General features: G+C 41.2%; 1 protein-coding gene across 1 annotated transcript in view; it reads right to left on the bottom strand.

Annotated features, from left to right (window-relative positions):
- Positions 1-17,030, bottom strand: part of LOC124110915 — a 50,948-nt gene that overhangs the window by 20,277 nt on the left and 13,641 nt on the right. Inside the window, exons 9-17 of the mRNA XM_048394032.1 lie at positions 16,021-16,204; positions 15,052-15,187; positions 13,863-14,066; positions 12,013-12,255; positions 8,295-8,515; positions 6,881-6,957; positions 3,880-4,072; positions 3,205-3,337; positions 213-446 (exon numbers count right to left, since the gene is read on the bottom strand). Coding sequence (XP_048249989.1) covers positions 213-446; positions 3,205-3,337; positions 3,880-4,072; positions 6,881-6,957; positions 8,295-8,515; positions 12,013-12,255; positions 13,863-14,066; positions 15,052-15,187; positions 16,021-16,204 — 1,625 coding nt within the window. The remainder of the gene's footprint in view (positions 1-212; positions 447-3,204; positions 3,338-3,879; positions 4,073-6,880; positions 6,958-8,294; positions 8,516-12,012; positions 12,256-13,862; positions 14,067-15,051; positions 15,188-16,020; positions 16,205-17,030) is intronic.

Raw genomic sequence — 17,030 nt, 5'->3', positions numbered from 1 at the left:
AAAAACATAACTTTGCATTAAATCTTATTCAATGTCACAGGAACTTTTGTTGTTCAGTATATTTACTGACATACTGTAAGTTACCCTTTTTCCAAGAATACAAATTAAAGTGCAAAAACAAAAAACCCGACCCTACAACCCTATTGCTGGAAGGGTTGAAACAGGACACCCACATATCTTATTTTGGGCCTAACCCCTCAAATCTGACTTACTCCAAGAGCACTCTAAATCACACGTTTGTATGCTGGATACTTGAATCTTTGTGACAACATAGTAACCACCCAGGTCCACCTGCCACCATGCCGGATCACTCGATTTCACAGCTGACCAACAGGAATCGGACATCCAGTCGTTCCTGTCGTTCCCGTCCACCACCAACATCGCCGTCCTGACGTTGCTGCTTGCCGTGGACGTCCTGTCGTGTGCAAGGTTCGTCAGTGGCGCCTCTGATACAAACAGTACATACCTTTGACTTAAATTACTGATTTACAAAATATACAATCATTAACAGCTGTGGCAAATATCCTGGGCATCTTTGTCACCGTAGTCTCTCTTATCACTGAAAGCTCTGGGCGTCGGGTAGCCTAGTGGTTAAAGCGTTCGATAGTCACGCCGAAGACCCGGGTTCGATTCCCGACATGGGTACAATGTGTGAAGCCCATTTCTGGTGTCCCCCGCCGTGATATTGCTGTAATATTGCTAAAAGTGGCGTAATATCAAATTCACTCACTCACTCACCACAAGCTCTGATAAATTAGCAATCGTGTTTATAAGACAGCCAATCCAGACGATTCTTTTAGACGTGAGTTTAGCACAGATCTACATTCAAAAGAAAGAGTGGGCATCAGATATTATCAGCCAAATCAAAAGACTGAAGTAAATGAACTGTTACCTTGAAAAGATACTTTCCTCAGTGTTTGGAAGGGAAATCTCAATGGTACCTAGCTTTACCGGTAATATTTGAAACGGCATGTAACAAGGCGAATCAGTATTGATGCATCCTCGAGACTCCAGTTTGTTTTATTCCATTCTCATGAATAAACCCTGGGCCTATTCGACTGAATACTTTCGTTTTGAGTCCGAGTCGAGTGAGTGAGTGAATTGGGTTTAATGCGGCTTTTAACAGTATTACAGTTATATCACGGCGTGTCAGCTTAATGTGGGAGGAAAGCCCGAAGTGATGCAGGTCTCAAACGTTTACCACTTCGGTGAAACCCACGAGCACGGGTATGGTGCTGACAAACCTAAAACCATAATCGGGGCGAATCGGGATTCGAAGCCACAATCATAGGTTTCTGGCGTGCCCAAGGGACGCAACTCTGCACAGCGAATCGCTGCGCCTCAGACGACTGGGCCACCCGTGCCCCTTGTTACTTTAGAGCTGCCTCTGCCACTGTCATCGGTACTTCTCAAAGTGGTGTTATGGAATAAACAGTGATTGGTTGATATGACATGAATACTGACGATGTCACTGACTCTGGCGCCTGAGACGACTGGGCCACCCGTGTCCCCCGAGACGGATTCGAAATATACTCCTCAATAGATCTTTTTCTTCTTATGTCTATTTTGGTATTATAACACACATCTTTCCAATTGTGGTCGTTCTTTAACTTGTTTTGAGTAGTAAAGCCCACGTCATAACGCTTATCATTATCCTAGATAGAAACAAATAACTCGTTGTCTTGAAAAGGAGTCCCAGTGAAGTGGGAGATGCAGATCTAGACTTGCTTTATTTACGGCATTTGCGTTACAGAAAGGGCTGGGCGGAAGGGGAAAATATGTTTCAGGGACTGTGAGACAGACTAACCTCACCTTAAAATGCAACCAACATAACTCATGAGTGAGATAATGCTGTGCCACGTTACTGATGGACTGAGATGGAGATGGGGGCATAACATATGTATCTTTATTGTCTCAAAGTGAGATTGACCAATCAGAGAGCAGATCTACTGATCCCACATGAGCCCGTATACCGTCAGTAAAAATCCAAATGGTTGATACTGACCTAATATGAGACCTTATACCGCCAGTGACAGCCATCTTGGATTTTCCAACACCCACCTCACGTTTCACATGGAAATTCTGGGACTGACATTCTTTTTTTGACACTGTTTTGTGTTTTACTATCATTAATTGTGATGTGCAAGGACATTAATCTGTTTTTTAGATCATGTTCGTGACTTTATTGTTAAAATTATAGTTAAAATTTTCAACACGGTTTGGCCTCTAAGGTTTGAAGAGTGGTCTCCCTTTGACATAAGCAATGGCTGTCAAACGCTTTGTTTGTAGCACCGATGATGAAATCTCAGATAAAAGGCAAAATGTGCGATATGGATACCTTTCGGCATAATAAATTCGTTCTGGTGTCTATAATTGCCGTATACGGTGTCAGATTAGGTCAGCACAAAAAAAATATTGGGCTCGGCTGACATTCGTTATGGTGGCTTTAGTTGCCGTATACGGTGTCATGTTAGGTAAGCATAAAAATATTGGCCATCTTAGCGCTAAGATTACCGTAAGTCAACATTAGCTCGTCTTGGAGCTAAAGATCATCGTTAGTCAACGTCAGCACAGCTTGGCGCTACGATTATCGTAAGTCAGCGTTTGTCCGTCTTGGCGTTAAGATTATCGTTAGTCAACGTCAGCACAGCTTGGCGCTACAATTATCGTAAGTCAACGTTAGTCCGTCTTGGCGTTAAGATTATCGCAAGTCAACGTACGCGTTACCCCGTCTTGGCGCTAAGATTATCGTAAGTCAACGTTAGCCCGTCTTGGCGCTAAGATTATCGTAAGTCAACGTTTGCACAGATTGGCGCTAAGATTATATTAAGTCAACGTCAGCCCAGCTTGGAGCTAAGATCGCTTCGAGGAATGGGTCCATGGGAACAAAGTACAGCAAATTGATGTATGACCTTGTAGGTCCCAATAAAGGAAGAAAAAGTCTATTAAACATGGAAATAGTTTGTAAATAATTCAGAAGAAACCATCTTAATAATCATTAAAACTCTAAAAGCAGAGTCCATTGTACGACTCCGACTATATCATAAGTAAGTGTTTATGAATCACTTTCAAATAGTGATGACACCAGGTGTTCGCAATATGGTGAGTGTATCCTGCCCCATCGGTAGCACCCGTCACAAACACATGCAAAGGCAAGTCAATTGTTTGCCTGAAAGTCGGCTCAATTCAATCTTCAGTGCCTACCTAGAAAGGCATGTCTCCATTTAGACACGCTGACTTTCCTGAGTTTGAATCCAATTATGCTGGTGACGACGCGCACCTGACTGAGTGGAATGTAATGAGGATATACCACCAGTGGTCGACCGTTAATCTCAATCTGAAAATAAGAGCCATAAAATCAATTCCATAATGAAAAGAAATCTCTGCTAAAACAGTCCAATCGTTGTAGGAACCCGAGTGGGTCGCAAGCATGCGTTTATGAATTACCATCAAATAATGACACAAGGTGATCGAGAAAACAAACGTGAAACTAATAAAGAAAAAACCTGAACTTATGCTGAATTTAATAGAGCGGGAATCTTGTTGGAGACAATAAATATATTTTTCGGTCATTGTACAACACATATTATTTTCCAGACAGGACATCCAGTATATCAAAGAAACACATTATGTTTTTAGGTTAAATATAGAGCAAAATTACTCATAGGTTTAATATAAAGAAACACAGATTCCAGATTGTTTTGGAATTATTTTATTAAAAACAAACTTATAAAGATTAACCAGCAGGTCACACATTGGAACCAACAGATTTTCCAAAGTAACCATGACAACCCCCTAACAACCGTAACCCCCCATCCACCCTCAAGTGATTCGGTAGAAATACAAAAAATATCTAAAAAAAATATCAAAGTAACTTACATGCATGTGCTCTGATAGAAAGGCCATGACAACATGCCACTCTTGGCCAGGGATTAGAAATGGACTGTTGTCTACGTATTTCGTTTGAGGCTCTCCGGCATTTGTGCTATGGGAAACATACCACTGTCGAGGTGACATCTCATATACAAGTGCAAACTGCGCCTGACTGTCAGCTTGAAGCATTAGTACCGAGCTGAAATACACATGCACGTGCACACTTGAATATTACTTCGTGGACATTTATATACTTTTCTGTTTGTTTAACGTCAACTAAGCTAAAATAAGTTTTGTTTATGGCAAGCAGTTTGTCAACAAGGTTTGTTTTTGGATTCAGTGGCAGAGAAGCACATACGTTTGGTCGGCCCTTCAATAGTAAGCTGAACGTACTATAACTAAATTTATATCTAAAGCAGTCATTAAAATATTGTTGAAAGCAGCTTTAAACCCAACACAATACCTCTACAAAAAGCCACACCATGCAAGATAGTAAGTGAATGAGTGAGTGAAGCCGATGATATTACGTTTTTATAGGGATGTAGATCGTGTTAGGAGTGAGTGAGTTGCTGTGTGATAACCGCTTGGATCGGTATTCAAGTTAAATACGTGTCAACCTAAAGTGATGCAGGTCTCAGACGTTTACCGCTTTGGTGAAACCCACGAACGGTGCTGACAAACCAAGAACAATAATCGGGGTGAAACGGGATTCGAACCCAAGAGGTTTTAGGCGTACCCAAGGGACCCAACTCCACACAGCGAATTGCGGCGCCTCAGACGACCCCGAGATCATGTTAAAGTACTGTCGGAAATACTTCAAATATGCTTTTGTTCGTTTTAATCAAGATAGAATGATTCACAGACTCAGAGATAGATAGATAGAGAGAGAGAGAGAGAGAGAGAGAGAGAGAGAGAGAGAGAGAGAGAGAGAGAGAGAGAGAGAGAGAGAGAGAGAGACTATTTATTAGTTTAGATAGGGTGTATTAGCGAACTGCCCAGCTTTGGGGTTTACCATTCATACCAACAAGCACACGGCACGAAAAATATAACAAAGAAGGTAGGGTTCAATAAACCGGGACGTAAAAACATATTACACAGCGTTGATTAGGCGTACTGTGTACAAGCTATATGATCAGAAGGTACTCCCGATTTCTAGAAGTCGAGAGGAAATTAAAGACACATTAAATCTTTCGTCAGGACAAAAAACACCCATGGTACCATCAGATAAAGGCAATCGTGTCATTGTTTTCGACGACGGAACCTGTGATCCGGGGCTTATTGATGGATGTGAGCTAGTTTTTGAGGCTGAAGGAAGATGTTGATGATCAAAAGGAAACGAATGGTATAGAATTGTTGGAGCATCAGCTACTCTTCAATTTAAACAACCCCAGTATCATTGTCATGGAGAACGCTAGTTATCACAACGTCGGGGAACCAGATACTGTCATTCAGGAACATATGACATCTTGCAAAGTCAACCTCAGAACATTTGAAATAAACTTCAATATATTTATAAAATTCCCCTGAATAAGAAACCAGTAAAATACAAGACAGATGTTCATGTCCTGGCGGCGAAACACGGTCACGTTGTGTTACGTACCCCACTCAGACGTTGCGAGCTCTGTAGCTAACTGTAAAGGGTACGTGGCAAGACATAACAAAATATTCAAACTCACAAAGGTGAAAGGGTTGATCCGACCATCCTTTGCTAGAATCACAAAAGAGGCATCGCCCTAGATATCAGCCTTGTTGCGCATGTTATCATACCTTTGGGTGACAGTTCTGATACGTCTTCAGCTGAGTCAGATGCTGGCTAAAGAAATCATCTGTGCAACAACAAACACGTCTTGATACTAAAACCCCAACCTTCCAATACTGATCTCGTAGCATTTCTTTTCCATCATTTTCCCAAGCAAACATAATGCAGTAATATCTTAATTGCTAGCCCCGTCAAAGCATATCTCAATAGTACAGCAATGTTTACCTCAGGCTATTGACCGCATGCATGACAGTGACCCGTGAAGATCCGGGGTAGAATAGGTCTTCAGCAACCCATGCTTGCCGTGAAAGACGACTATGCTTGTCGTAAGAGGCGACTAACGGGATCGGTTGGTCAGTCTCGCAGACTTGGTTGATGCATGTCATCGTATCTCCAATTGCGTGGATCAATGCTCATGATGTCAATCACTGGATTGTCTGGTCCAGATTCGATTATTTACAGACCACCGTCATACAGCTGGAATATTGCTGAGTGCGGCGTTAAACAACAATCAAACAAACAACATCCATGACAACTTACGAATATTTAAAAGGTTATTGTCATTTGACCTAAAAAGTACCTTTCTTGGCTATTCGCAGTGTCGGATAGGCTAGATGAAGTAGGTTTGCGTTATTTATTTCATAGCGCTATGGTTAGTATTTATTAAATGAAGCTAGAAAAGCATTTCCGACAGTACGTTGTTTAAGGAGTCTATATCGTCAATGTGTGAATATAGATAGAGGTGAGGTGAAATGGGGTTTATTGCACTTATATAGCGACGTGCATGTACGTGTGTGTGTGTGTGTGTGTGTGTGTGTGTGTGTGTGTGTGTGTGTGTGTGTGTGTGTGTGTGTGTGTGTGTGTGTGTGTTTGTGTGGCTTCTTGTACTAGTCCGGACTGATGCCGATTTATAGTGCTAGCTCACTGAGATACCATGCCGCAGCTTAACATGAATACCCCACTCAGACACAGTATACTGACTCCGAGCCGACCAGTCCTTGTTTAGCCCCTCAATGCCGAGCGCCAGACAGGGTAACAACAAGTACCTTTTTTTAACGTCTTTTGATATGACGCGACAGGGGATCAAACCCCGGACCTTCCGCTATCAGGGCGGACGCTCTACCACAAGACCACGGAGGCGGCGAATATAGATAGAGCTTTCATTTGATGATTCCATTACAATACGAAGGTATTATTACATCAATATCATGGTAAGCTTTAAGAGTGATTTAAGAGTGGGGATCTTACATTCTCTCCTTGGAGGACACCCAAGACTCAAGGACATCGCCGACAGTCAGAGGACATTGGACATCCACGCTTGTTAGCTGAAACCAGGTGCAATCAGACATGCAAGATCACCATCTTGTGGTACCATTACATTGGCGATAAATTATGATTGTTCGGAAAACCAGTTTTCTCACATCAAACATTTACAGGGTAAAGATGCTATAATGATATACAGTGGAACCTTTTATCCGGACACTGCTTTCACTCCGATTCTATTTTGAACAGGCTGTACGCCGCACCAACCATCGTTAATTTGGGCATTTGTATTCCCAGAACGCCTGGATTACCGAGGTTTGTCTGTGAAATAACATATTATATAACAAATACGCAATACACTCTAACGGTATCACAAGATATTCCCTTTACTTAATTATTTTCCGGATTTTGCTGACTTGGCGTTTCGTTTGACATGGCGTTTCATCTGGTCGTCCTTCTTTTGTGTCATTCACAAAAATAGCGCTGCGGCAATATAGCTCACCTGGATATGTACTCAACAGTAACTTAACCAACGTTGTTGTAGTAAAAGGTATTAACAAATATGAACCAAGTAACTGAATGTTTCTAAGTCTGCAAGAACGTATGTACTTTCAGAGAACACTGTTACGTTGCGATAATCAACAGTTAACATTATGAACACACAATGCCAATTTGACAGTTGTAACAGTTAAATTTTCTTTACCCTAAGTTTAAACTTTTGCCAAACCTTTTTTTCAAATATTTTTCAAAAAAACGCACCAAAAAACCTCATGATTAGAACAAAATATGATGTCATAACAGAACCATACATGCCAAAGTTGAGCTTCCTTCGTCTATATATAGTGCGAGGGAATGCATATTGAGCCAATATACCAGAATGGTCAAAGTGCGATGTCAAAGTGCAATGTCAAATAAAGACCCAAAATTAACATATCGTCAAAAAAGGAACACATGTCCCGAGGACCATATTAGCTTCATATATGTACCAAATTTGGTTACATTTGGAGTATAAATGGCTGAGTAATTGCCAAAATTAGTTTTGTTCAATATGGCTGCCGTGGCGGCCATATTGGAAATCGGATTCGAACCTCTTGAGAAAATTCAGGTGCCATTACAGGTAGGAACTCGCATGTGAGGTGAACTTTCAACTTCACTGGTCAAGTGTTTTTTGATGAGATGATAACGTTGAGATAATGAGTGAGTGAGTGAGTATGGTTTTATGCAGCTTTTAGCCTGAAAAATTAAAGAAAAACACTTTGCAACAATGTATTTTTTGTGGCACACAATTTCTCTTCTTATCAACAGTCTCAAGCATAATTATCAAGAGAATATTAAATGGCCGGTCCCTTATTTCAACATGTGACGTTATTATCATAGTAATGAAATCAGTTAGACTCACAAAATCTCCCGGCACTTCAAACGTTGTCTGTCTGCATGACATGTCACGACTCGGCCATCCTGCACTTGAATTGCACTTGATGACGTCACTTCCGGCACAGACACTGAATCCCTCTTGACACTGGTAGGTTGCCATGGCTTCAGTGGCTGTATAGGACATGCGCAGAGGGGTCAGGTCGGCTAGAGGAGGCTTGGGGCAGCTGAAGGGGGTCCATGCATCCCCTCAAACAGGTAAAAAAAGTGAGTGAGTGAGTTGGGTATAACGCCGCTTTTAACAGTATTCTAGTTATATCGCGGCGTGTCAGCTTATTGTGGGAGGAAAGCCCGAAGTGATGCAGGTCTCAGACGTTTACCACTTCGGTGAAATCCACGAGCACGGGTATGGTGCAGACAAACCTAGAAACATAATCGGGGCGAACCGGGATTCGAACCCACGATCATAGGTTTCTGGCGTTCCCAAGGGACGCAACTCTGCGAAGCGAATCGCAACGCCTTAAACGACTTGACAACCCTTGCCCCCAGGTAGAAATAGATTACATGAACGTGTTTTGGTAACAGTTGAAGATGCGTCGAGAAATAAGAGAAATTCTTGCCAAACAGTTTCAAACAGCGTCATACGCAGAATTTGTTTGATCAAGGCTACAACATTCAAGGCCTAAGTAATGCTCTCAAAAGGCTTTATGGTAGACATGTGGAGGACATCTCCAAATTTGACGCATCAGGTACAAAAATGATGTCCGATGCAATTCCCCATTTTGACTTGTACCATATGTTCCCGTATTTTTTCAGGTAAAAAACTGACTTGCCTTTGCATGTATTTGTGATGGATGCCACCGGTGGGGCAGGATACGCTCACTTTTTTGCAAACACCTGGTATCATAACTTTATAGTGATTCATAAACACATATGATATAGTCAGAATCGTACTATCGTCTCTGGTTTATACAGAGATTTCTATTGGATATGGAAAGGGTTTTGTCGCTTTATTTATTATCATCTGAGTCAAATATTTTTCTCCCATTATCGTTAAGGTATTTAAACACATATTTTTGTGGGAAGTTCGTGTCTACATGATGCCGTCATTCAACCAGTAAATAATGATACAGTATTCGACGTAATAAGCGCCCAGGGCGCTCTCAAAATTAGAAATAGGGGGCTCTTATTAGAAAAATATTTTAGTGAGTCGAAAGATAAATTTCGTGGTTTATGCTGACAGCCTGAAATGTTTATATACGACACTTATATTTTTTTCAGAATTAAACTGCCCATAATTAAGGGTGCATTTAACACACAAGTGCGTATTATACGTGAATAATAAATCTTGTGTACATTAATCAATCGAAAGGGGTGCTAATTTGGATTGTACACTAGCCAATGTATTAGCTAATATCGCCGTGGGCGCTTATTACGTAGAAAACGGTATGTGTAGACACGTGTATACAAGGTTTAAGGCTACAACGTGGGACGTTATACCACCAGGCTTTTACAGTTATGTATGTGTATTTGCACAAAGGCAACTCAAAATGTATTGGACTATGGTGGTTTGATGTGTGTATTTTAAGCAAATATGCAGCTTATCTGGAACTCTGGAGTTCGGAATATGACCGAAGTGATTCAGTTCGTTGAGGAGTTGCGAGCATGACTATGGTGCTAACCAAATATACATAATCCAGGAAAGGAACTGTGATTCGAACTCACGATGAGCTGCAACACTGCATCGTAGCAAATCAGCCGCCTCAGACCACTCGACCACCCGTGTCGTACCAGAGTGTGAATAAAGGACCAACATACTGTGTTAACATTCTGTGTTAATATGTAGTGTAAATATATTGTGTTAACATACTGTGGTAACATACTGTGTTAACATTCTTTGTTAATATATAGTGTTAATATATTGTGTTAACATACTGTGTTAACAAACTGTGTTAATATACTGTGTTAATATATTGTGTTAACATACTGTATTAATATACTGTGTTAGTATACTGTGGTAACATACTGTGTTAGTATTTTGTGTTAATATACTGTGTTATTATACTGTGTTAACATACTGTGTTAATATACTGTGTTAGTATATTGTGTTAATATACTGTGGTAACATACTGTGTTAACATACTGTGTTAATATACTGTGTTAGTATCTTGTGTTAATATACTGTGGTAACATACTGCATTAACATACTGTGGTAACATACTGTGTTAAGATACTGTGTTATTATACTGTGTTAACATACTGTGTTAATATACTGTGTTAGTATCTTGTGTTAATATACTGTGGTAACATACTGTGTTAACATACTGTGTTAATATACTGTGTTAGTATCTTGTGTTAATATACTGTGGTAACATACTGCATTAACATACTGTGGTAACATACTGTGTTAAGATACTGTGTTACTATACTGTGGTAACATACTGTGTTAAGATACTGTGTTATTATACTGTGGTAACATACTGCATTAACATACTGTGGTAACATACTGTGTTAATATACTGTGTTAATATACTGTGTTAGTATCTTGTGTTTATATACTGTGGTAACATACTGTGTTAACATACTGTGTTAATAAAATGTGTTAGTATCTTGTGTTAATATACTGTGGTAACATACTGCATTAACATACTGTGGTAACATACTGTGTTAAGATACTGTGGTAACATACTGTGTTAATATACTGTGTTATTATACTGTGTTAGTATCTTGTGTTAATATACTGTGGTAACATACTGCATTAACATACTGTGGTAACATACTGTGTTAAGATACTGTGTTATTATACTGTGGTAACATACTGCATTAACATACTGTGGTAACATACTTTGTTAATATACTGTGGTAACATACTGTGTTAACATTCTGTGTTAATATACTGTGTTAGTATCTTGTGTTAATATACTGTGTTAAGATACTGTGTTATTATACTGTGGTAACATACTGCATTAACATACTGTGGTAACATACTGTGTTAATATACTGTGGTAACATACTGTGTTAACATACTGTGTTAATATACTGTGTTAGTATCTTGTGTTAATATACTGTGGTAACATACTGTGTTAACATACTGTGTTAATATACTGTGTTAGTATCTTGTGTTAATATACTGTGTTAAGATACTGTGTTATTATACTGTGGTAACATACTGCATTAACATACTGTGGTAACATACTGTGTTAATATACTGTGGTAACATACTGTGTTAACATACTGTGTTAATATACTGTATTAGTATCTTGTGTTAATATACTGTGGTAACATACTGTGTTAACATACTGTGTTAATATACTGTGTTAGTATCTTGTGTTAATATACTGTGGTAACATACTGCATTAACATACTGTGGTAACATACTGTGTTAAGATACTGTGGTAACATACTGTGTTAATATACTGTGTTTTTATACTGTGTTAACATACTGTGTTAATATACTGTGTTAGTATCTTGTGTTAATATACTGTGGTAACATACTGCGTTAACATACTGTGGTAACATACTGTGTTAAGATACTGTGTTATTATACTGTGTTAATATACTGTGTTAATATACTGTGTTGACATACTGTGGTAACATACGGTGTTTACATACTGTGTTAATATATTGTGGTAACATACTGTGTTAGTATCTTGTGTTAACATACTGTGGTAGCATACTGTCTTAACAAACTGTGGTAACATACTGTGGTAACATACTGTGTTGACATACTGTGGTAACATACTCACCCTTGACTGGTTTAGAGACAAACACCTCCACTTCACACAATGCCATGACGTCATCGGGGCGGGGCGTGGTCACGCGTTTGATTCTGACATAGCGACCAAAGCTGTCAGGCAGACAGTCCATAGTGGTCTTCTCACGAGATGGAACCACGGCCAGGTACGTATAGCAGGACGAGACGTCAGACTCAGGGTAAACTTGGGGATTAGTCTTGTAGACCTCCACCTGGAAGTCATGACGATATCTCTCTGAAAAACGAAAGATGTTCATTATTTCATGATACATATATAATAGTATAATATACTTTGGTATATTTGGTTCAACGCTTCTTTGGTGTTACGTATCTTTAGTGTTAGTATACATGTTTGTGTCATGCTGAGTTTTAATGATCGGCAAAATGCGCCTAAATAATGTAGCTCACCTATCATGGAAATCGGATCTTTTCGTGACTCCGATACCATACCTTTCTGCCTTAAGATCTAAGGACCTCCATAGAAGACCTGGCCAGGTGAACCCTGCGCAAACTTTGAGCACCCAATCAAACAGATTTGGGTTCCTCGGCCAATCAGCTGTCAGTTGATTCGATTTTTTTTATTTCGATTTGTACGAATGAAAATAGAACAGAAACATTTTTGATGGTACTTCCTGGGTGTGGACATGACATATCTACAATCTTAAAATGGCGCCACCATACCTATCTTTTCGGCATTTGTCGTTTAAGCTCGTTCTCGAGATACAGAAATCAGACGCAATTTATTTATTGTTTTCTTTTGACCCACGCCGCACTCAGCACCAGCTTAGATATATGACCGCTGTCTGTAGATAATTGAATCTGGTCCAGACAATCCACTGATTGACATCGTGAGCATCTGTCTTCGCGATTGGGATACGATGACACACATCAACCAGGTCACCGAGCCCGACCACCCAGTCCCGTTAGTATAAATCAGATGTGGGTGGATGCGTTGCTCGCGTGTAACGAGAATTCGACGCTGAATGTCCCCCTTAGAACATTCGCCTGACACAGCTTCTTATGGGCGGTGGGGTAGCCTGGTGGTTTAAGCGTTCGCTCACCACGCCAAAGACCAGGGTTCGATTCCCCACATGAGTGCAATGTGTGAAGCCCATTTCTGTTGCTGGAATATTGCTAAAAGCGGCGTAAAACCATACTCACTCACTTCCATAAAGATGTACCCAGATCTTCACGCACGGATGTATAGGAATAATGATCAGATTTTAATGAGATTGTTGCTGCCCTGGATAGTCATTAGTTTAAAATGTCAATACAGACAGCCACTTAACCAAGGTTTCTCCTGACTAAAACAGAAATTTAAAAATTTGGACAAAACATGATGTCATCATAAAGCGAAATAAATGCACCGTCCTTAGTCTGGCAGTTTCAGAGAAGAGGTTTCAGAGAGCCAAACATGTATTTGGAGAACATTTAAGAGCATGGTCAAAACAAGGTCAAACTTTAGTATAGCAAAGGAAAACGTGGTGAATCCCACTACCAAATGGATCAGATTTCATTTATTTTACCTCTTCATCAAAATGATCAAATACTGACCACACATTGTGTTTTCAGGGCTGGTCGGGTAGCCTGGTGGTTAAAGCGTTCGCTCGTCACGCCGAAGACCCGGGTTCGATTCCCGACATGGGTACAACGTGTGAAGCCAATTTCTGGTTTTCCCCGCCGTGATATTGCTGGAATATTGCTAAAAGCGGCGTAAAATCATACTCACTCACTTGAGTTTTCAACATGTCTGCTATGTCGGCCATTTTGGAAATCGGATTTATTCTGAGGAAACATGGCTGCACGTGCATTATATAATCAAATAAGTGGACACATTATTACCGCAGGCGGTGCAGCTGGTCACGTGACTGATGCCGACGCTCTTGACGTAGTAGTATCCCTGGAGGTCTACCTGCCACCATGAATCAGCATCGTTGCTTGTTGTTTCCCAACACGTCGCCTGGGAGCCATCAACGACAGACGCTGGGTCGGGTCCCGTTGAAGCCTCTGCTCTCTTTCGTAATGCCATGTTTTGGACGAGGGGCACTGAAATGGATGGGTTCTGTCATAAACCACCATCTCCAAGAACGACCTTTCATCGGATATGTGCCTTTAACTAAAGAACAAGTGGATGAATTGTTTTGGGGAAAGGATGCATTATGTTTAAGAAATAAAGTTTGCTCTACCCCCATGTGTAGTGTAACAAAGTATAGTTTATTAGACTGCCCTGAAATTAACGTGTAACGACGATGCTTGGTCGAGTGCTTTGACGTTGTAAAACTTCAGGCACAATGGTGCCCATTTCACATCACTCAACTAGGTCACACCTTGTAACCACTAACTGCAACAACCCCACACTAGTATTTTTTATCCAAATACTTATATATATTTGTTTGTTTATTTGTTGTTTAACGCCGCTCTCAACAATATTCGAGCTATATGATGCCGGACTGTAAATAATCGAGTCTGGACCAGACAATCCAGTGATAATAATCATGAGCATCGGTCCACGCATCTGGGATACGATGACATACATCAACCAAGTCAGCGAGCCTGACCACCCGATCCCGTTAGTCGCCTCCTACGACAAGCATTATTGCACTTATGTAGCGACGTGCATGTACGTGTGTGTGCCGGTTTATACTAGTCCGGATTGCCGATTTTATTGTGCTAGCCCACTGAGATACCATGTCGCAGTTGACCACTAGACCACGGAGGTAGTCCCCAAAGACAGAAAGCTACGTTTATAACGATAATGCCTATAACGAATTGACGGATATAACGAACTGTTTTTTGGTCCCGTCCATTTATGCTGTATATATGCTTATAACGAACTACGGTAACAACGGACTAAAATAAGTGTTCCCTTTGCGTTCGATATAACCGTAGTATGCTGAAGATCCTTCACAGAGGAGGATACACAGAACACAGAGACCATCAAAACGCAAATTGCCACTCGGATTATATTTGTATTCATTGAGCACTTGCACGTTAACTTGATGTCCTCCTCATTTCCTTGTTTGACCTTTACCTTTGTGAACCCCACGCAGGTTTCCATTGTTCATCTTGATCATCCTGGCAGAGATGTTCTCGAACCGTAGACAATCAATCTTAAGGCTTTCAAAAAAATGAGGCACTTGCGCCATTTCCGTCTTGTCTACCTCAATCTGAAACCAAGAAGTGGTTAGAACGGTTAGCCAGGAAGCTGTGGGCTGGCAGATATTAAAGTGAGGTGACACACCAGCTAACACCAGCTTACACCAGTTACACAAGCTCACACCAGCTCACACCAGTTACACCAGCTCACATCTGTTACACCAGCTCATACCAGTTACACCAGCTCACACCACCCACCTCACACCAGTTACACCAGCTAATACCAGTTACACCAGCTCACACCAGCTCACAGCAGTAACCAGCTCACACCAGCTCACAGCAGTAACCAGCTCACAGCAGTTACACAGGCTCATACCAGCTCACACCAGTTCACACCAGTTACACCAGCTCGCACCAGCTCGCACCAGCTCGAACCAGCTCACACAACTGACACCAGCTCGCACTAGTTACACCAGCTTTCAGTTTCAGCAGCACTCACATGTTAAGCACAGTAACCATATTGACACATTACAATGCCTCACATCCGCTAAACGCAACATGACATCCAATGAAGTTGAAACATTCGGGTTGATGTCTAACTGTTTCCCTGAGAGTATGCAGTCGTCGGTCCGCAGAATCACTGATTTGAAGTGAACCATTCATATAAATGTCACCGCTATTTTGCCTTTCACGTCCAATGGAATATGTTTCGGCAGATAATCCAGACTGATTATTGTCTGTCGTTGACGTTTCTTGATGGCTCCGGTGAGCATTTTTTGTATCCTTGTGTCTAAACACAAAGTTCAAGTCGGCGAAATTAAATAAATTGTTTTCCGGTTGGCAGTACAAATAAAACAGCCGATCGGACATTGAGAAAAGGGAACATTATTTATGGGCTACTTACACGAATGATGTCGGGCATAACGGTAAAGACCAAGTGGTGTTCAGATCCAGGGGTAGAGAGGCTCGTGTTGATCAACGTTGTTTGGCTTCCATAGTCAACTGATCCGATCAGTGTCGAGTCGTTCGAATTCAGCTCCACGGTGAAGGCAATGGTGGTGTTCTCGATCTCAAGGAAAAACTTGGCTCTGGGGAAAAGAAGATAAAGAACTTTGTGTTTGTTCGTTTGTTTGTTTGTTGTTTAATGTTTTTTCTAGATTTACTGATATCGTTGCTTTTTATGGTAATATTGAATGACCCACGGGGATAAGGTGTATCTGCTTGGTAACTACAATGTATGTGTAAATGTATGTCTTTTGCCTTTGTTGTTTAACGCTACACTAATCAATATAGAAGCACTGTGACGGCGGTATATAGATGATAAAGTTTGGACCAGACAATCCAGTCTTTGACATCATAAGCATCGATCTATGCAAGTGAAATAAGTGTCCTACATGGGTGGAGAGTGTGTCCTACATGGGTGGAGAGTGTGTCCTACATGGGTGGAGAGTGTGTCCTACACGGGTGGAGAGTGTGTCCTACACGGGTGGAGAGTGTGTCCTACACGGGGGGAGAGAGTGTCCTACATGGGTGGAGAGTGTGTCCTACACGGGTGGAGAGTGTGTTCTACATGAGTGGAGAGTGTGTCCTACACGGGTGGAGAGTGTGTCCTACAAGGGTGGAGAATGTGTCCTACATGGGTTGAGAGTGTGTCCTACACGGGTGGAGAGTGTGTCCTACATGGGTGGAGAGTGTTCTACACGGGTGGAGAGTGTGTCCTACATGGGTGGAGAGTGTGTCCTACACTGGCGGAGAGTGAGTCCTACACGGGTGGAGAGTGTGTCCTACACGGGTGGAGAGTGTGTCCTACACTGGCGGAGAGTGTGTCATACATGGGTGGAGAGTGTGTCCTACACGGGTGGAGAGTGTGTCCTACACGGGGGGAGAGAGTGTCCTACATGGGTGGAGAGTGTG

The sequence above is a fragment of the Haliotis rufescens genome, unplaced genomic scaffold (assembly GCF_023055435.1).
Source record: "Haliotis rufescens isolate VD_foot unplaced genomic scaffold, xgHalRufe1.0.p SCAF_129, whole genome shotgun sequence".
Lineage (NCBI taxonomy): Eukaryota > Metazoa > Mollusca > Gastropoda > Lepetellida > Haliotidae > Haliotis > Haliotis rufescens.
Note: the sequence above shows the minus strand (reverse complement) of the source record. Positions and strands in the feature narration are given on the sequence as shown.